General features: G+C 37.5%; 1 protein-coding gene across 4 annotated transcripts in view; it reads right to left on the reverse strand.

Moving 5' to 3' along the window:
* SUPT3H (SPT3 homolog, SAGA and STAGA complex component) overlaps positions 1-21,139 on the reverse strand; it is a 675,661-nt gene that overhangs the window by 646,423 nt on the left and 8,099 nt on the right. For all 4 annotated transcript variants that reach the window (XM_043964162.1, XM_043964163.1, XM_043964161.1 and 1 more), the window contains exon 2: positions 389-492. In XM_043964162.1, coding sequence (XP_043820097.1) covers positions 389-492 — 104 coding nt within the window. The remainder of the gene's footprint in view (positions 1-388; positions 493-21,139) is intronic.

The raw sequence follows: 21,139 nt of genomic DNA on the forward strand, positions 1-21,139 counted from the left end.
GTTTCAATTTTAACTACTTCAAAATATTTGAACTGTCTTATAAATGCAGAATCTATAACATACATCTAATTCTTGAAAAATTAAAGCAGTCTTTTAAATGTTGAAAACATTTACAAGTCATAGTTTATAAACAATTAATCACTTATATTAACTTTTTCAAAGTAGAACCAAGTGTGCATTATAATCACATAAAGTTACATTATAGATAAGCCGTTTTACCCAACTAGATATTTATTTTAAATGTAATAATAAAGACTATTCGACATGTTTTTTTTTCTTTCTTAGTCACTTCCAAACTTATTTTTCAATACTTTCTATTTGTTAGATCTATGTCCTTCTCAGGAATACTTTTTAAATAGTTTAAAGTCTATATGGATACAATACTTACATCATACTCTGCAGTTCAAGAGCAAAACTTGTAGATTTCCCTGTGCCTCTTCCACTACTTGAGGTAGCAATAGCTGACATCGGGCTAGCTGCAGTATTATTCATCTATATAAACAAAAAGAAATAACAAAGCTTGCAAAAGTATTTTAGCTGTAAATAAAAGCATATGAGAAATGGCAGCAATGATAAAATGTAATAAAGCATGAATTATTTTAAATATCCTACTTAGTATAATCTATAAAAATCTTGTTTGCTCATCAACACAAGAAAACTAGTAAACCCTATTTTGTACAACAATATGATTATAACTGCATTATTCATTCATGAAAGCAAATATTCCAGAAGGATTTGATACAAAAATGCATTTAGGTAAGGAATGCAACTCCATAAGATTAAGTTACAGAACAGTTGTTTGCTACCTGTACTGGTAGAGAGTCTTTATCATATCAGATGCCAAATCTTGTTTCTATCTTTACACTATCTTATCTTTATACTCTCTCTATTCACACAGCCACAACCCTAGTTAAAGATCCACCAGCTCCCACCAGGAATATTGTAATGACCTTTTAATTAGTCTCTCTGCACCAAATCTTTTGCACTCCAACCCATCCCCCACTCAGCTGACAAAATGCTTTTCATAACATCTAGAAACAACCATACTTCCCCTTACTCTGACTCCACTGGCTCACTATTTCATACATGATCAAATATAAAGTCCTTTGGCACTTAAAGCTCTTCAAAATTTGACTCATCCCTCTCTTGTGGTCCATCCACATTGGTCTACTTGGTGTTCCTCACACTTCCGCTCTATCTCCCCTCTCTGATTTTGGATTGGCTGCCATCATGCCTGAAGAGTTTTCCATCCTTATCTCTGCTTCTTAGAATCTCCACTTTCCCTCAAGATTCAGCTTCTTTAGAATGCCTTGACTTGTTTTCTCCCTCTCTTGTGGTCCATCCACATTGGTCTACTTGGTGTTCCTCACACTTCCGCTCTATCTCCCCTCTCTGATTTTGGATTGGCTGCCATCATGCCTGAAGAGTTTTCCATCCTTATCTCTGCTTCTTAGAATCTCCACTTTCCCTCAAGATTCATCTTCTTTAGAATGCCTTGACTTGTTTTCCCCTTTCCTTATCTCCACCAAATTGCTATAGTATTAAAGTCATAAGGCAGAGGTTCTTAACTTAGGATCCATGAAATTATTTTGAATGTTTGCATTTTTTATTTTTGTAACCATATTTGCGTTTAAAACATTATTCTGAGAATAATATTATTTATATAGTGTTTTAAGGTTTACAAAGCATTTTGTAAATATTACCTCATTTTGTCCTCAAACAGCCCACAACCAAAAAGAGGCATATGCTATTATCTCCATTTAACAGATAAGGAAACAGAGAAATTATGTGACTTGCCCAGAGTCACCTGAGGCCTGATAAAAACAAATATACAAAATAAATGGGGGGGGGCAGCTAGGTGGCACAGTGGATAAAGCACCAGCCCTGGATTCAGGAGGACCTGAGTTCAAATCCGGCCTCAGACACTTGACACTTACTAGCTGTGTGACCCTGGGCAAGTCACTTAACCCCCATTGCCCCACATAAACAAAAAAACAAACAAAATAAATACAGGGTAATTATGGGGGGGGGGTATAAATTATGGAGAGTTTTGAAAGTAGCTAGGGATTCTAACAGGTAAAGTTCAGATGAGAGTGTATTCTAGGCATAGGATACAGCCAGTGCAACAACATGGGAGCATGGAGATGGGAGATGGTACATCATGTGTGAAAAACAGTAACAAAAAAAAAAAGCACGGTGTGGGGGGGAGGGCCAGTAGAGAGTATAGGAAGGGGAATCATAAGGTAGAAAAGACAAGTTGGGGGCTGATTATAAATGAGTTTTAAAAGTTAAACAGAAAGCTTATATTTGATCCTATAAGCAATAAAGTGGAGTTTATTGAGTAAGGAAATTAATTAAATGTTTAGATATACACTTTAGGAAAATGATTTGATAACTACATAGCAGATGGATTTGGAAAGGGCAAAGACCTGAATTGGGGAGATCAATCAAGAGGTTATTGCAATAGCCCAGGCAAAAGGTGATGAGATAGTGAGCACCTGAGTAGAGAAAAGGGGAATGATGCAAAAAATTTTGTGGAGGTAGAAATGACATTATTTGGAAACAGACTGGATATGTGGGGGTGAAAGTGAGGTATCTAGGATAATTCTAACACTGCATAGCTGAGAGAGTGGAAAGATCCAAGTGTACTATACAGAATTACTTAAGTTCAAAAGTTGGAAGGAGGGGATTGAGGGAAGGATGAGTTTTTTGACATGTTAAGTTTAAATGCTTAAGAGACATTTAGTTTGGAATATCTAATAGATAGATGAAGATGAGCAACTGCAGCTGAGGATAGAGAGTAGAGCTGGATCTAAAGATTTAGGAGTCATCTACATAGAGTTTGTGTGTTTGTTTGTTTGTTTGTTTATTATTTATTAAACCCATGGCAGCTTATAAGGTCGAGTTCTGAATGCCAAACAGAAGGTTAGCTGATTGAGTAAGGAAGTGAAATGATCAGACCTGTGGTCCAGGAAAATCATTTTGGTGGCTGAAGAGAGGATGGACTGTAGTGATGAGAGACTTATGGAGGGCAGACCAACCAGTAGCTTACTGCAATAGTTCAAGCATGAGGTGATGAGGGCCTATACCAGAATGGGGGCAGTATAGAAGAGAATGGGGAATATTTGAGAGATGTTACAAGTGTGAAATCAACAGGCTTTGGCAACAGATTGAATAAGACAGTGAGAAATCAAGAGTGACAACAAATTTCAAGCCTGGAGAACTGGGAGGTGCCCTCAACAGTAATAGGGAAGTTTGGAAGGGGGAGAAGGTTTTAGGGGGAAAGATAATGAATTCAGTTTGAGACATACTGAGTACAAGATGTCTACCAGAGATCCAGTTCAAGATATGAGACTGGAAATCAGCAAAAAGGTTAAGACTAGATAGGTGGATTTTAGAATCATTTCAATAAAATATATGGGAACTGAAGAGATCACAGAGTAGTATAGAGGGAGAAGAGAAAAGGCCCCAGGACAGAGTCCTGTGGGACACACAGGGTTAGCAAGCATGACCTGGATAAGGATCCAGCAAAGGAAACTGAGAAAGAAAGGTCTCAGACCAAAAGAAAATAGTGTCCTAGGAAGAAGGGAGTATCGAAGAGAAAAAGGTGACTGACAGTGTCAAAGGCTGCAGAGGAGTCAAGAAGAATGAGGACTGAGAAACGGACAATAGATTTGGTAACTAGGAGATCATTGGTAACTTTAATGAGAGTAGTTTCAGTGGAATGATGAGGTCTGAAGTTGGATTGTAGGAGGTTAAGAAGAAAGTGACAGGTGAAGTGGAAGGCACCTGTCAGACGTTGAGCCACAAAGGGCAGAAGAGAAATAGTATGATAGCAGGGATGGAAGGATCAACTGAGGGTTTTGTGAGAATGGAGATGATATGGGCCTATCTGTAGGCAGTTGGGAATGGAGAGAATGAAGGTAAGTGAGAAGGCAGTACACAGAGATTGAAGATAATTGAGAGATGGGAACAATAGATGGTGCAATCTGTTGAAGAAGACAGGATAGAACAGTACTGCTTGTGCTAGTAGAAAGATCTGCCTCTTCATATGAGACAAGGGTAAAGGAAGAAACAGTGGCTGAGGGCATCTGAGTGATACAAGATGAAGAAGAGGAAAGAAAAGATCGCTATAAGCAAATAGCCTCAATTTTTTTCAGTAAAATATGAGCAAGGATCTCAACTGAGAGTGGAAGGAGTAGTGAAAGGTTAAAGGAGGGACAAAAAGACAAGCACCTCACTGGCTCAGACTGGTGCAACCTCTATACCTACCATACTCTTCCCTCCCACTTATTTATTTGAAGGCACGGTTTGTGCTACCCCATCTATAAATGCAATGCTAGTAATAGCTCTGATGTCTCTATCTCCTTTCTTTACCATCAAATTTTTCCCAAGCACAGCCTATTCTAGTTCTCCGACTATCTCACCATTCACTCCCTCTTTAACCCTTTGTAATATGGTTACCATCTCTACTATTCTACTGAAACTTCTTCCTGAAAGATTAGCCACCTCAATCCTGTCAAATCCAATGATCTAATCTCAGTCCTTTTACTGATTTCCCTCAATTCTTTTACTGATTTCCCTGCAGCATTCATAAGTGCTCCCCATTCCACCAAACCTCCCAATCAGGATGGTATTCTCCTTTGGCTTCCAAAGCAGAGTACTTTTCTGATTCCTTTCTTAATTCCTTGACTAAGTTTTATGCACCTCCTCCTCTGAATCTTGTTTTTCATACCCCAATCCCAAAAGTAGACTTCATCACTGCTCTGACCTCTAGATTCCTCACCATCTACACTCTCTCTGGGGACTTTCGTCTACTAAAGCTTCAGCTATTTCACTCTTCATCCCTGAACTCCACATTTCTATCTGCTTGCTGGATATCTCATGTGGATGTTCCACTGACACCTAAAATTAAGTTCAACATGTGACTTTCCCAAAGAATTTTCCTGCTCCTCATTCTCTTATTTTCATTCATGTTACTAACATAATTCTGTAGTCCAGGTTCAAAACTCTTGTACCATCAATGAACCTTCCCATTTCTCCAATTTCAACCCCCCAAGTCCTATGAATTCTATCCCTGTATCTCTTTCATCTGCCTCCTCTCTATTCTCACTGCCATAAGAAGAATAACATTGCCACACCACAAATCACTGGAACCATCTGCTAACTGCTCTCCTTGATTCCAGTCACACCACCACCCCCCCATCCAATCCAATCCAACTCTATATTCTCTTTCTCATCTTCAATCTCTCCCTATCTTCTTACCTATCTAAAACATGCCCATGTCTCCTACCTTAAAATAAATCTTGCTCTGTTCCTTCTACCTATCATTCAAATCTCTTCACCTTCTCAGCTAAATTCTTTGGAAATGGCTATCTAAATTCAGTGTCTCCATTTGTTTCACTCTCTTCTAAATTCTCTACAATCTGACTTCTGATGTTATTCAACTAAAATTGCTTTCTCCAAAGTTACCAATGTGATGTTTAAAATCTAAATTGTGTGATCGCCTTAAATTAGAAGCTTTAGCACCAGTCTTTGGGCACTAAACATTTATTAAAGCATACAGATATTCACGTGGAGTTCAGAAAGTTAAGAAAAAGCCTCTAGCCTACAGTTCCAGCCTGGTCTGGTTTTTCCTCAAGTCCTCCACCACAAGCCTGCTTCAATCATGAACTCTCCAGAAAACTGATTGTGAAAGCTTTTTATAGGTCCAGAGCATGGGCATAGGTCCTTCAAGCTGGATTGGTTAGCATCATCCAAATCCATTGGTCACTGGACTTGAAGATGGTCTTGAGTTAAGTTCAAAGTCTAGCTTCTAAGAACAATATCTTCTTAAGGGCTAGCCAGGTGTGATTACAATCTATTTAACTAGAAGGAGGCTAATCAGCAGTCAATCACTCTCACTTAATTCAATCAGTTTAGATTAATCTCCAGGTAGGCCTTTGAGTATCTGCTAAATCCCATTATTTTATCACACCAGTGATCTCTTAAATGTCAAAGCTAATGGCCTTTTCTCAGTCCTCATCCTTCTTGACCTCTCTGCAGCCTTTGACACCGTCAATCACCCACTTCTCCTGATAATATCTAGGTTTTCATGACATTGCTTTCTCTCCTCTTTCTCTTCCTACTTGCCTGACTGCTCCTTCCTTCTCAGTTTTCTTTGCTAGCTCTCCATTCATGTCATGCCCTCTCATGGTGGATGGTCCCAGAGGCTCTGTGTGCTGGGGCTCTCTTTTCTTTCTATCCTGTCTTACCTGGTGATCTCATCACTTCCATCATCTCTATGCTGATGATTCCCAGATCTACTTATCCAGCCCAAGTCTCTCTCCTGAGCTCCAGTTTCATATCACCTTTTGAACACCACAAACTAGATGTCATATAGGCATCTCTAACACAATGTAGCCACAACAAAACTCATTTTCTTTCCCCCAAAACCCTCCCCTCTTCCCAACTTTCCTAGTACTTACTATAGAGGGCACAACCATCCTTCTAGTCACACCCAGGCATGTGGTTGTCACCCATGACAACCTCAATGTCATTCTCAACCCCTCACTCACACATCCCACATATCAATCTGTTATCAATCTTGATTTGTCTTCGTTCACGATATCTATGGGATACGTTCCCCTCTTCCCACTCAGACAGCCACAACCCTAGCTCAGGATCTCATCACTTCTAACCTGGACTATAACAACAGCCTGCCAGTTGGTCTCCCTGCCTCAAGTCTCTCCCCATCCCAATCCAATCCATCTTCCACTCAGCTGCCAAAGTCATCTTCCTAAAGTGCAGGTCTGACCATGTCACACCTTCCCCTTATTCAATAAACTGCTGTTTGGCAGTTAAAGCTCATCACAACCTGACCCCTTCCTACCTTTCCAGTCTTAGACTTTACTCCCCTTCCCTTACTCTATGATCCAACTACACTGGCCTCCCGGCTGTTCCTCACACACAACACTCCATCTCCCCACTCTGTGCCTTTTCACTGGTTGTCCCCCATGCCTGGAATGCTCCCCTCCCCATCTCTACCTCTTCACCTTCCTGGGCTTCTCCAACACTCACCTCAAGTCCCACCAGTTTTAAAGGTCTTTCTGGGTCTTCCCCCCACCCCTTCCCACATCCCCGTTTTCTTTACTCTGAAGTTACCTTTCATCTACTCTATATAATCTGGTATGTACACAGTTCTTCACATGTTGTCTTTCCCATTAGATTTTGAGCTCTTTGAGGGCAGAGACAGTGTTTTTGCTTTTCTTCGTATACCCAGCATTTGATGTTGTCTAGTACAGAGTAAGTGCCTAATAAATGCTTATTCATTGACACTTTTGATAAAAAAAAAAAAAACCTACTTTTTGGCACAAGTGTTTCACATCAGAACCACTGTTGGTGAAAGGAAAGTATCCAATACTACTTTCTTGAAATTATAGTCATTCTTTCACAAATTATTTAACTTACAAATCAAACAGGTGTATGGCATTTTCTTGACAAGATGAGCCAATAGCTCATCAAACTCTTTAAAATAATTATTTCCCAGGACTACAATTTTGTTTGATGTTTGAGATAATTAGCTACTTTGGATATTAACTTCTTTACACATCAAAGTCCTATCACTCAGATGCTTTATTTCCTTTCTTCCAGACATTAAAAAAAGAAATGTCAGTCAAAAGCAGAAGCACTAAAGTCAATTTTCTCTAATAAATACAGTTAACATGGAACTGAAAACCTACTGTAATCTTCTCAACGGGTTAATGTCCTACAGTTGTTGTAGCTTTCAATTGAAATGCAGCTGTTTGCCATATTCTGCAAACTGAATTCAGATGTGCAGATTGGGGCAAAGATTATTTCAACATGCAGTAGTTTAAATATGAACCCTACTAAGCAGAAGATCAGTTCTGATCAACACTACTTAAAACCAGTCATTATGAAAATATTTTATCTATGTCACATTTGTAAATTTTCATGTGAAGAAAATCTGGCATTTGTATTTTAATTTTAAATAACTAAATTTTGAAAGATGTAGATTTTGTACTGTAAATACTGTAGTAATTTTATTTTATTAAGTTTAGACTATCTAAGCAGTTGAATTAGCAAACATACCCTGAATATATGATTGCATTTAACTGGTACTCTATTTTTGGTGATTAATGTAGCTTGGAACAAAGACAAGTAATCATAAAGAAAGAAGTTTTAAAAACTTAAATATATTAGGAACCTGATTGTCATAATTATAGCCATTTTATACTTCTCTTTAACAAAAATAAAAAGTAGATCAAACCCATCTAACCATCCACTTGTTTAGAAAAAAATGCATATTTAATGTCATTATTTTCTTTTAAGGTGGTGTGAACATATGAACCACTGCTGAAGTAAATTAATTCTGTAGACCCACATAATGGTTCTAGTTTTTTATTTTAATTGAAGAGAGGAGGTCCTTCATTGTAATCTGACATAACTTGAACTTTGCATGTGATTTTTTAAAAACTATGCTGTTTCTTTTTTTGGGGGGGGGGCGGGGCAATGGGGGTTAAGTGACTTGCCCAGGGTCACACAACTAGTGTCAAGTGTCTGAGGCTGGATTTGAACTCAGGTACTCCTGAGTCCAGGGCCAGTGCTTTATCCACTGCACCACCTAGCTACCATAAAACTATGCTGTTTCAAACCAGAGTTTAAACCCAGTTCTATCAAGATTCCAAGTCCAGTATTTTTTCCACTACACAACACTTAATTACCAACTACAACCTAAACAGAACCAGTAAGGAAGTTCATTGGATCATAAATTTAAATTGGGGTAATCTTAGAGCTTATCTAGTCCAGAGGTGTCAAGCACATAGCAGGCTCAACACAGCCCACAACACTCCTGAGTGCAGCTCAAACGAGATTAAAATGTAATTGGGAAATATTTAACAAAATAAATTAAAATGTAATAAAACATAGATACCATTACATCTTAAAATTAAGTGAACATATAGCCCTCAGGAATCCTTATGTATGCCTCAGTGGAGCCATTTCTATTTCAGTTTGGCAGCACTAATCTAGTCCAACCCCTTCATTTTACAGGGAAAATAAAGTAAGGTCCAAAAAAATTATTTGCCCAAAGTCACACAAAAAATGAGAGTTGCAATCTGAACCTGCATTATCTGACTCCAAATCTGGCAATATTTTCAACTCTACTACAAACTATTTCTGGAGTAGGAACTAGTTTCTGGGATGGAAATTACAGGAACCTTAGGAGAAACTGATCATTCTTCTATCTTTGAAAATGTCACAGGGGTGGGAAGGAAAGCCAGGCACAGTCAATCCCCTAAATCTGAAAAGAGCTTATTTCAAAGGGTTCAAAGCAAAATTAGTGTGATCTTATGTACTAAAATTCTCTAAGGGAGGCAGGGATAGGAAGCTCTCAAAAATTATAATTTGAAGTCAAGAACTTAAAGAATTCCACTGAGAAAAAAGAGAAGTTGACAAAAGAGAAGAATCTGGATGCAAATAATGCTGCTTTAAGAATCAGAGGACTGGGGGCAGCTAGGTGGCTCAGTGAATAAAGCACCGGCCCTAGATTCAGGAGCACCTGAGTTCAAATCCGGCTCAGACACTTGACACTTACTAGCTGTGTGACCCTGGGCAAGTCACTTAACCCCCATTGCCCCCCCCCAAAAAAAAGAATCAGAGGACTTAGGTCCAAATCCTAGCTCTCCTATTTTCAACCTTGTAACCCTAGAAAAATCACTTCATTTTCCTGGTCTTAATTTCCGCATCTGTAAAATGTGGTAGTAGAAAATGTTCTAAATGGTCTCTCAAGTTCCGTCTATCTCTCTAAATCTATGTTGCTAAGATTTTATAAAGACATATATTGAAGATGAAAGCAAGCTTAGGTAATGAAAAATGAATATAAAAGCATGGCATGGGTCTTGTAAAAAAGAATGATTTCAGGAATCCTCAAAGTCCAGAGTAATCTGACATTAGTGATAAACACTAAGAACCAAGAGGACCCTTCAAGTGACACTTTTTTAAAGGGGGGATAAAAGAATAGGGTCTGTCTGTTGTTTAAGGGCATGGGGCAAACCTGAAGAATGACAGAGGCAAGATAGCACTTCTCATCTCTTATTTTATTTCTTTCTTCTCTGCCAAGAATAAACTTTGAACTGGAAAGGATAGACCAAAAATGGCAGATAGGGAGTTGATAGCCAATGTTAAGAACACACCTAACTTCACTGATGAGTGCAGATTACCAGAGATGATCTACAGCCCAGAGTAACAAGAAGACTAGGGGACATGATAGTCTGTAAGGTCTTTAAGAACAAAGGAAGTTCCACAGTACTAGAAAAAGGTAAATTTTGTCCCTTCTCACCCCCTCACCCACCCCAAAAAAGAGAAAGAGCACAGTAAGAAAACTAGGCCAAATGAATTTAGCTTTGATTTCTGGCAATTAAAGGGATAGTTTTTGTTGAATCGTTTCAGTTGTACCCAACTCTTTGTGATCCCATTTGGGTTTTCTTGGCAAAGATACTGGAGTGGTTCACCATGTCCTTCTCTAGCTCATTTTACAGATGGGGGAAACTGAGGCAAACACGGTTAAGTGACCTGCCCAAGGATTACACAGCAAGTAAGTAAACTCAGGTAGTCCTGACTTCAAGCCTGACACTCTTATTCACTGCAGCACCTAGCTGCCTAAACATAGCTTTGATTTTCTATTAAGAAAAGGAAACAGTGTTCACAGAAAGTCAACTGGCTTTATCAAGGACTGTTGACACTAGATTAACCTCATTTCCTCATTCTAGATTGGTATATCAGGAGAATGGTAAAATATAGTTTACCTAAAATGGACACGTGCTAGATTATAGCACAATCAGAATTTAAAACTGGTTGCCCAGTCCTCAAGAATTTGGTTCAATTTAAACTTTCAGTGATGTCTCTAATGCAGTGTCCCAAGGATTTCTCTTGGGCCCTGTGCTATCCAATAATTTTATCCATCATCTGAATGAAGGCAAAAATGATCCGTTTATCAGATTTAAAGGTGACATAAAATTGCAAAGAAACAATAATACAATGGACAAAAGATCCTGGTTCCAGAAAGATCTTAACAAGTAAGAGCAATGGGTTGGGGAAAAAATTTACCTTCAAAAGCAGAAGATGGAGAAGTTATGGCTAGATAATAGGTCACTGAAAAAAGATAAGGAATGGGGCAGCTAGGTGGCACAGTGGATAGATCACTGGCCCTGGAGTCAGGAGGACATGAGTTCAAATCCAGTCTCAGACATTTGACATTTACTAGCTGTGTAACCCTGGGCAAGTCACTTAACCCTCACTGGCTGAAAGAGAAAAAAAACCCAAATGTTAAATCATAAGCCATTTCATGGTAGCAAATAAGTTAAGATAATTTGATGTTCTAGCAAGAAGTGTTGAGTACACAAGAGGATATGCCACTGCACTCCTCCTTGATCAGACCATACTGATAGCATTGTGTTTAGCTCTCTGCAAAACATTTTAATGAAGATATTGACAAGTCTTGAGATAAAATAAAATGGTGGCCTTAGACTATGCCATATGAGGATCATTTTTCAAGATCTTTAGAATGGGAAAGATGAGATTCGGTGGTTATATGAACTTGTATTTAAAGGGCTATTATATGGAAGATGGGTTGAATTTGGTCTCTTTAGCCAGAGAGGAGAATTAGGAGAAAATGGTGGAAGTTGCAGAGACAGAGGTTTAGGCTTGATATAGAGAATAATTCTAACAATAGAATCTAAATAATCCTTAATTATTCAAGATAACTATGCAAATGTTAAATGGGCTGCCTCAGAAAGGAGTGGATTTTCCCTTACAGGAGGTTTTCAAGCAAAGGCTGAATAAATACTTGTTAAAATGGAAATGATGACCCACTTAATTCTAGGACCTAATTATGTCCTATTTATGCTACATATAAGCTTTCTCTGTGAACATTTGTTTGCATGTGGCCTTTACCTTGTAAGCTCCTTCAGGGCAGGGATTGTCTTATGCTACTTTGTATATCCTCAGAATTTAGCACAGTACAGGATATATCAGAGGCACTTAATAAATGTTTACTATTTGATAAAAGATTCTTACATAGTATCAAATTGGACTACTTGGGGTCTGTGGTCCCTTCCAACTCTAGGATTCTGTGATTCTGAGACTGTAGACATAAGACCATAGAGTTTCATACCAAACTAAAATATTCAAATTTGACCATGCTTAAAGGAATATTTGATAGTGCTAAAAAGTAGGAGGTATGAAAAAAGTTTATGTTTGACAACCATCTAAAAACATTTTAATAAAAATTTTATGTAAAACAACTTATTTTTAAAATTCTGGAATTTTCTGGATACATTTAGGAAAAGGATGACATCTATTATATTTTTAGTGCAATTAGGAATTTCCAGAACCTGTAGGAATGAGGGGGTCTGTTTGAAACAGGCAAAGGGGAGCATGGTTCGAAGATGAGCAATCTGCCACACTCCCGTTAGTTCCTCATCCAAGGTCTCCTTGATGTGATCTAGCTCTGGGAAAAGGTCATGAAATTATTAACGTAGCTGGTCAAGAAATGGGCAATTCCAGTTATCAGAAATCAAATAACTCACTTTATAGATACTAGTGCCGAAAAGAACCTCAGAAGCCATACAGGGAGATGGTGTGTAACTCTCTCCCTTTCTTTTTTCGTTTTCTGGCTGAAGACAGCTCTTTTCACAGACAAAGAAACTGAAGCCCAGAGAGACACAATGGCCTTCTCAAGGCAAAACATTTGATTACTGGTAGGGCCAAGACTAGAACTTATCTCTTCCAACTTAAAATCCAATATTCTTTCTAGTGAATTACATTTGCCTCCTAGAAAGGTCATTCAGCAATAACATTCCAAAGATACCAGAGCTGGAAGGGACATCAATATCATCTGGTTCACCCAACATCCTTGATATTACAGAGAAAAAGCATGACAATGCTTTACTAATGAGTCTGAAGAAGTTGCCACTGGATTTAAAACTGAGGAGTTGCCAACATTTACTCAGAAAGAACGAAGACTTATGATCCATAGATTAGAATCTGAGAATTTCTTTTCTCTACATTCAGGGTTGAAAGAGCCACCATATATCCGAGAAGTAAAAATGTAGCCAGAACTATCTCCCAAAATGTAACAGTCACAAAACTAAGCAACAACACCTGGCAAAGATACCTCAATGCAGATTAAGTGGAGTTTCTCATACAAGTGTTCTAAGGCACAGGAACTAAGCTATCAGGACTAAGAGTTCCAAATTACATGTGCTTCTAGTCATCAAAATAGTCAATGTTTGGAAAAAGAATCCCTTTCCAAAGATCCTTATTATTCACACTCAAGCTTCCACCACTAAATATGTGTCCAGGAAGGGCAGTGATAAAGTTGGGCCATCGTTTTCCAGTCTTTCCAATCTAGATTAGCAATATATTAGAAACAACCTCAGCAATCTCTCTTCCTCAAAAAAAGAACCAAGTAATTCAAAAGGTGAGACAAAAAGGTTTATAGCCTTTTCACCTTCTTCACTAGGTAAGAGAAACAAAAATCCTAAAGACAGAGAAAGAGGAAGAAAAAGAGGCCCTGACCAATATGTTAAAAGTAAAGGGTGGAGAAGTTCTTGAAATACATCATGATAGTGATAAGTCAGTTTTCCTATAGCTAGAAAGCAGCAGACAGTCCCTCAGCATTCTGCAGGTTATATAAAGTCTTGTCATGTAACATGTGCCTCAAGGCACTGATCATTCCAAGCAGCATCACTTGGAAGAAGAGACCAGCTTGTAGAAAGCTGGAGAGGGAGTTTGAACTGAGAAGTTTCAATAATTATGGTCCTGCACCAGACAAGGTAGTTTGTGTCCACAATCTGCAACCCAAAGCAAAGCAGTCTGGGAAATAGATAAGAATATGTGTGTGTGTCTATATATATATATATTTTTTTTTTGAGGGGCAATGAGGGTTAAGTGACTTGCCCAGGGTCACACAGCTAGTAAGTGTCAAGGGCCTGAGGTTGGATTTGAACTCGGGTCCTCCTGAATCCAAGGCTGGTTGGTGCTTTATCCACTGCACCACCTAGCTGCCCCAGTCTTCATATATTTTTCTTTCTTTCTGTTTTTTTTTCCCGTGGGGCAATGAGGGTTAAGTGACTTGCCCAGGGTCACACAGGTAGTAAGTGTCAAGAGTCTGAGGCCGGATTTGAACTCAGGTACTCCTGAATCCAGGGCCGGTACTTTATACACTGCGCCACCTAGCTGCCCCGTCTTCATATATTTTTAAAGAGGGTCAGAGCAAGAATAGTAGGGAAGAAGGCAGCTAGGTATCGCAGTGGATAGAGCACTGGCCCTAGATTCAGGAAGAGCTGAGTTCAAATCCAGTCTAAGACACTCGACACGTACTAGCTGTGTGACCCTGGGCAAGTCACTTAACCCCAATTCCCTCACCAAAAAAACAAAAAAAAAACCCACAAAAGAATAGTAGGGAAGTCACTGGAAATCATGAAGCAGAAAAAAAAAATACATAGCTTTAAGAAACCTCAAAAGAAGCAAAGACCAGGAACAGTAAAGTTCAAGGCAAGGGGGAGAAGTGACTATAAGAAGACAAAATCCACCCCAATCACTGCCAAGGATAAAGGCAAAAATGGCTTTGGTGGATGGCTTTCACCCAAATGCATACTGTAGAACTGGAAGGAACTGGTTGACTTTCCTGGTTATGGTCATGATGAGAAGGATTTAGGATCAGATTAATCTCTCCAATTTAGAAAGTGATTTGGGAGGGGCAATGTGAACTGCTCTGATTAAGGTACTTTTACTTGTCTGGAAGAAACAAATTCAATAGCAGAACTGACAGCCTGAAGATGATCAATGTGACCTGCTTATCACTCACTTCAGCTCCTGCCACTGGCAAACTAATCAATCAGTTAACATTTATTAAACACTCACTATGTGCTAGGCACTGTACTAAGTGCATATCATTGATGTTTATCTGAGCAAAAATGCTGGAGCTTGCTCGAAGATCTACTGATCTGAAAGAGAAATACTCTTCTTCCTGCCAGGTTCAAAGTTATTTAGGTACATCAATCCTGAGATGACCATTTTCCTGCTGAACTTCTCTCTGGGTGACAAAAAGATTTGATGCCTAATCATGAATGATAGCTGAGAGTATTCCTTTATCTTTCTAAAGAGTAGAAGCCACAATCCTGTCATTTCAATTTCATACCCTTTTATGAAAGAAGCTGCTACCATGACTGCAAAAAGGTGGCCCAGAGTCAACTTTTTTCTTCAGAGTTTATATTCATGTAAAATCTTCCCCATTCAACAACTTAGAGTGAAATGTTACAATAAAATTTAGATGTGTCTTTCTCTCCTCAGTACAACTTTAACATTCATACCACAGTCAAATCAAAATGCTAATTGGACAGATCCATATACACATATAAACAAGACTATACCACTCAGATACAGTTATAGAAATTAAAAACAGTAAAATATAAAATCTAGAAATTCTAAGACTATTAAATCTGGGTATAATGGAGGGCTGAAGTTCATAGATTGGTTCTGCTGTGGGCTTGGATACTCTAGAGCCAATCCCCTTATCTCTTATACAATAACATAACAAAAAATGGGATTACACCTATAAGGAAGGCAAAGGACTAATGACTATATAGTTCTATATACTCTTTAAAGTATTTCTTGTATTCTTAGTATAACAGAATAATTATAAAATTTATCTCAGAGTCTGATGGAGGAAAATATCTTTGTGTAATCGTACCTAGAAGCAGGAGAAAAAAAAATTGGAATATCCTTAAGTCCCTTCTACTCAGTGATTGTATAAGAATGATTCTAAATACATTCCTATCACACTTCATATTCCATTACCTCATTTTTTCCTATATAAATATAAGTACTTTTCCAACACAAAAAAATGGGGTAAAATATTTTACTAGTATTACTAAATAATAATAATAATAATAATAATAGAGTTATTAAACTATTTAGTACTCAGACTGTCTCATGGGAGGAAAAAACGTCCAGTAAGCTACTTAGAAGATTATGGACTTTTAATTCACCGAATCATAGACTGAGAGCTGCAAGAGACCTTAAAACTCTTCATTTTAAAGATGAAAAAATCAGGGATAGCTAGGTGGCATAGTGGATAAAGCACCGGCCCTGGATTCAGGAGTACCTGAGTTCAAATCCGGCCTCAGACACTTGACATTTACTAGCTGTGTGACCCTGGGCAAGTCACTTAACCCTCATTGCCCCGCCAAAAAAAAAAAAAAAAAGTCAAAAGATGAAGAAATCAAGGCCCATAAAGATGAAGTAGCCTGCTGGAGGTCCCATACAATTAGTGGCAAAACTAAGACAAGAATGTAGGGCTTCTGACTACTAATCCACTGAGCTTTCCATATACCCTGCAGAATGTTTTCAAAACTTTAATACTTTTCTGGAGATTGATGAAATTCAACTATTCCTAAGTTATTTCTACTGTTCCCTCTCAAGTTCCTAAAAAAAAAAATGCCAAGGGAATGTATCCTCTTCATTAATTATTAGAGGATACAGATAAATTTATTAACTCTAAACATCAAATAAGATGCTGTAATGAATGACTTCATTGTGAGAAATCATATTTCTGGTCTAAATGGCTGGAAATGAAACATGTTCATTCACTTGAATGAATAAACAAGTTAAAAAGTCTTAAGTTGCCATACCCACACAGACCACACCTTTCCTCCTCCAAGCATTGTATATTTACTTTATTTTAGGGATTTGAGAGGAGAGTTTTGATGTTTGTGGAGAGGGAAGGGAAGTTGCTGAATAATTTCCACATAACAGAACCAAAAAAAAAAGAAGAAATAAAGCCATGATTCCTCCCATCTTCTATAAGAGATAATTCATCAGAATCAAATATTCTCTAACTATATTCTAAAATATTTATGTGTAGGTATAATGCCTTATACAAGTAGTACTAATTTTCACCAGTAATTGTCAGAAACCACATCATAAAGGAGATTGCCATGAAGCAAATTCTATCTTCCCAAAGATACAACATTATAATTGAGGGTTGTGCTCCTCACCAAGGACATCAAATAAATCACAGATATAACCAAATTTCAAAAGGGTAAATATGCAACCACAAGTTTATATAATCTTTTAAACTAATAAAATTATTATTTAAGCCATATGAAATGGGAATGAATGAACTGTATATAATGCTTCCACAAGGGATCCCACAATAATAGTTATAGGATACATTCATGGCATAAAAAAATGCATCCCTCCTTATATCATAATTTTAACGTAAAACTTATACACAGAACATTTAATTTATAGTAACTGTTTCCCTTAGAATATAGAATGATTTTTAAGAGATGATCTAGTTGACCTAATGTTCTTCAAAAACTATAATTTTAAAATGATGTCTTTTTCTTTTGATAAACTACTCTAACATTACATTACATGATACTTAAGAGAATGGTCCATGTATCTTTGTATCCCTCTTACCACAGTGTGTTGCACATAATGGAGACTTAGTAGATGTTTCTTGAATTGAATTCCAAGTAAGGCATTAAAAATGCCTTTTACAATAGTTACTTATACATGTATCTTATTTCTCCTAGTAGACAAGTTCCTTGAGAAAAAAAACTAAACTCTCTCACAATTTTGTATCCTTCAAAATACCTAGTCCAGTGTCTGGAACACAGTGATACCCTAATAGATTTGTGATCTCACTGTCTAGGAGTCAGGAGACCTGGGTTTGGTTGCTGGCTCTGTCCATAACTAACTACAGTGTGTAATTTCATCTACTAAATGAGACATGATCTAGATGATCATTAAGGTCTCTTCTAGTAATCTGAGTATTATTTATTCATCTAGGACTACATAATTGGTCATACCAACTTTAAAGATGAATGTGGCAAAGGACATAGGGAAATTAAGTCAATGTAAAAATTTTAAAGTAAAAAAATTGGTTAAAAAATATCAGAGTGTGAACATCTGTTTTTCAGAACCCTCACTCCCAAGCTGAATAAATGTGAGGAAAAACCTAATAATTAGTTATTTTAAAATGGAATAGTTGCCTCAAGAGTTCTCTCTCACTTATTAAATGACCATTTATAGAGAATATTCTTGTTCAGATGCCAGTGGAACGAGATGGTCTTTAAAGTACCTTCCAATTCCATGATTCTCAGATTCCAGATCTCTCTCACAGAATCTCTAAGACAGGTAAAAAGCAGTGTCTTGACTAAATAGCTGTTACCTTTGATTATAGATTTTTGGTAGAAACTATGGAATGAATAAAGGTGACAAGGTAGATAAGTCATAAGGACCAGCAGATATGGGTGTAGAAGGGACTTTACAGATCACAAGCTAAATTCTTTATTTTTTAGATAAGGACACTAAGACCCAGGGAGGTTAAATGACTTCCCTAAGGTCACAGATATCTTGAGGAACATAGCCAGAATTTGAACCTAGGCTCTTGGACTCCAAATCAAGTGCTTTGACACTAAAATTTTTACTATTCAGTAAATCATATCTTTAGAACTACAAGGCATTTCTCACTCAGTCCTTATTGTACAAATGAGGAAACTGAGGCCCAGAAGAAGTCAACTGACCTGCCCAGGCACCCAGGTAGTAAATGTCCAAAGCAAGATACAAATCCAAGTCTTCCTGACTCCAAATATAGCACTCTCCACTACACCTCACTATGTAGCTCAAAAAAAAAATCAAACCTAAGAACCAATATTAGCAAATAAGTGCATCAAAATCCAAAGTCAGGAAAGACAGAAATTGATCATTTGCACTTTCCTGAAAACAAGTAGAGTGTTTGCCTTGAGGTCTCTTCCTTGCTTGATTTCTTAGGTATGGTGGAAAGAAAGAAACACTTAGAGTAAGAGGGAAACTGCAATAATTATCAGTTGTATAGCAATGGATTTAACCCTTAACCTCTCTGAGCCTGAGTTTCCTCATTTGCAAAATGGGAATAATGCCTGTAGTACCTAAGAGGATTGTTGAAAAGGTGAAATGAAAAAAAGTATGTAAAGCACTTTTCCAACTATTAAGTACTATATAAATTTCAACTATGGATGTGCTTATTATTGTTGTATGAAACTGTTATGCAAAATGGTATTTTAACCAAAACACCATTACTATGCACATGGAAACATCTTAGCTATACAAAGCCATCTTGGTAATGGTACTCCTTGAAATGGATTGTACGTGTATTACAAAAGAAAATAAATAACTATGTTTTTACATGATTTAAGTTCAAAGAAGGACTTAGTTTTGAGGTCTCTTCCAGATCTTTTACTTAATAAATCCAAATACAACATGCTGAATGAATTCTACTTATTACCTATGTAATCACTAAGCCTCCTATATAAAATAAGGACACTGACAAAGTGAGAAGTGCCTTCCAGCCTAGACGAAGTCATTTAAAAATAACTACAAATGTATAACCTACCAAACAAGCATTTGACACTAAGTTGTTGTCGATTTCAAAGGATATCACTATGTAGTTTCATTGCAGAGATATCATTTTAATTTCAATAAGGATGAGAAAGCTGTCTTTTATTTACTTCTAAACCAATGGAATTTAGGGGGGGAATTAATGGACAGAAGACCTAGCTTCTTATCCTACCTCTGTCATTGGCCAAGTATATAACCTTGGTCAAGACATTTCACCTCACTATAATTCAGATTCCACATCTATAAAATGATGGGGCTGGGCTAAAGATCTCTTAAGTTGGAAGAAGTTCTATGGCTTTTATTCAGGCTTCTGAAACTCTGAAGATGGTTAATCTCCCTAAACCACATGGTAATGAAACTTACCACTACCACATCAAACTTTAAAAAAAAAAAAAGATGACAATGGTTTCTGTATATGTGCTGACCCCAAGATCTAGAAAACACTCTGTATTGTTATAAAATGAAAGTCTTAGGCGTAGATGATCTCTATCATTCCTTCTAGCTCTAAAATTCTAAGTATCCATATGTATATAACACTATTAGACCACTAATCAGTAAAATACATGCTATGAGTTGTTCTATCAGTAGTGATGAGATGGTTGGTAATAGGCAGGCTAGTGATCAAGGGCACTTTTAAGGACACTAGGCCAGAGATAGGTGAAATATTCCAACTAAGAAAGTTCTTAATTATTCAGAGTTATTCGGTGGCTCAAGGGGATCACTCCTTAGTATCTAATTCCAATCAAATGAAAACCTGAAATAAATGATTAATAAAAATACACTTATTTCCAAAAATTATCTTGTAAGGCATATTTTTCAAAAGAATGTCTAATTAAATCTTCTTTTAAAACCTGGTTAGAGAGGAAGTATAAGTTCATTAAAAGAGGGATTGGCCTTAGAATGAGAAAAATCTGGGTTCAAGTCCTGCCGAGACAAATACTGGCAGTTAGTTGGAATAGTGGGCAGAGTATTATTGGACTTGGAGTAGGAAGACACAAAATGAAATCCAACTGAGATCCAACAATCAGATACTTACAGGTTCTAAGTGAACCTGGGCAAGTTACTTAACATTTCAGCCTCAGTTTCCTCATGTGTAAAATAAAGATAATAGTACCTGTCTTATATGGTTGTTGTGAGCATCAAATAAGATTACATTTGCAAAGCACTTTGCAAACCTTAAAGGGCCTGTGATGTTTGGAAATCTAAATGTGTGGTTGCCTTAAATTAGAAGCTTTAGCACCAGTCTTTGGGCATTAAACATTTATTAAAGCATACTAGGTATTAGAGAAAAAAGAACACATGGAATTAAGAAAAGGCATATCCAGCCTAGAGTTCCAGCTGGGTTGGGTTCTTCCTCAAGTCCTCTCCCATGAGCCTGCTTCAACCATGAACTCTCCAGCAAACTGAGTGTGGAAGCTTTTTATAGGTCTGGAGCATAGGCGGTCCTTACACACTGTTTCAAGCTGATTAGTAGGTGTCATCCAAATCCATTGGTTCACATAACTTGAAGGGAGTCTCATGTTGAGTTCAAGAACAATACCTTCTTAAGGGCCAGCCAGGTGTGGTTATGATCTCATTAACTTGAAGTAGGCTAATCAGCAAAGTCAATCACTCTCACTTAATTCAATCAGTTTAATCTCCAGGTGAGCCTTGGAGTATCTGCCAAATTCCATTATTTTCTCACATTCCC

This window comes from Dromiciops gliroides, chromosome 4 (genome assembly GCF_019393635.1).
Source record: "Dromiciops gliroides isolate mDroGli1 chromosome 4, mDroGli1.pri, whole genome shotgun sequence".
In the NCBI taxonomy this organism is placed as follows: Eukaryota; Metazoa; Chordata; class Mammalia; order Microbiotheria; family Microbiotheriidae; genus Dromiciops; species Dromiciops gliroides.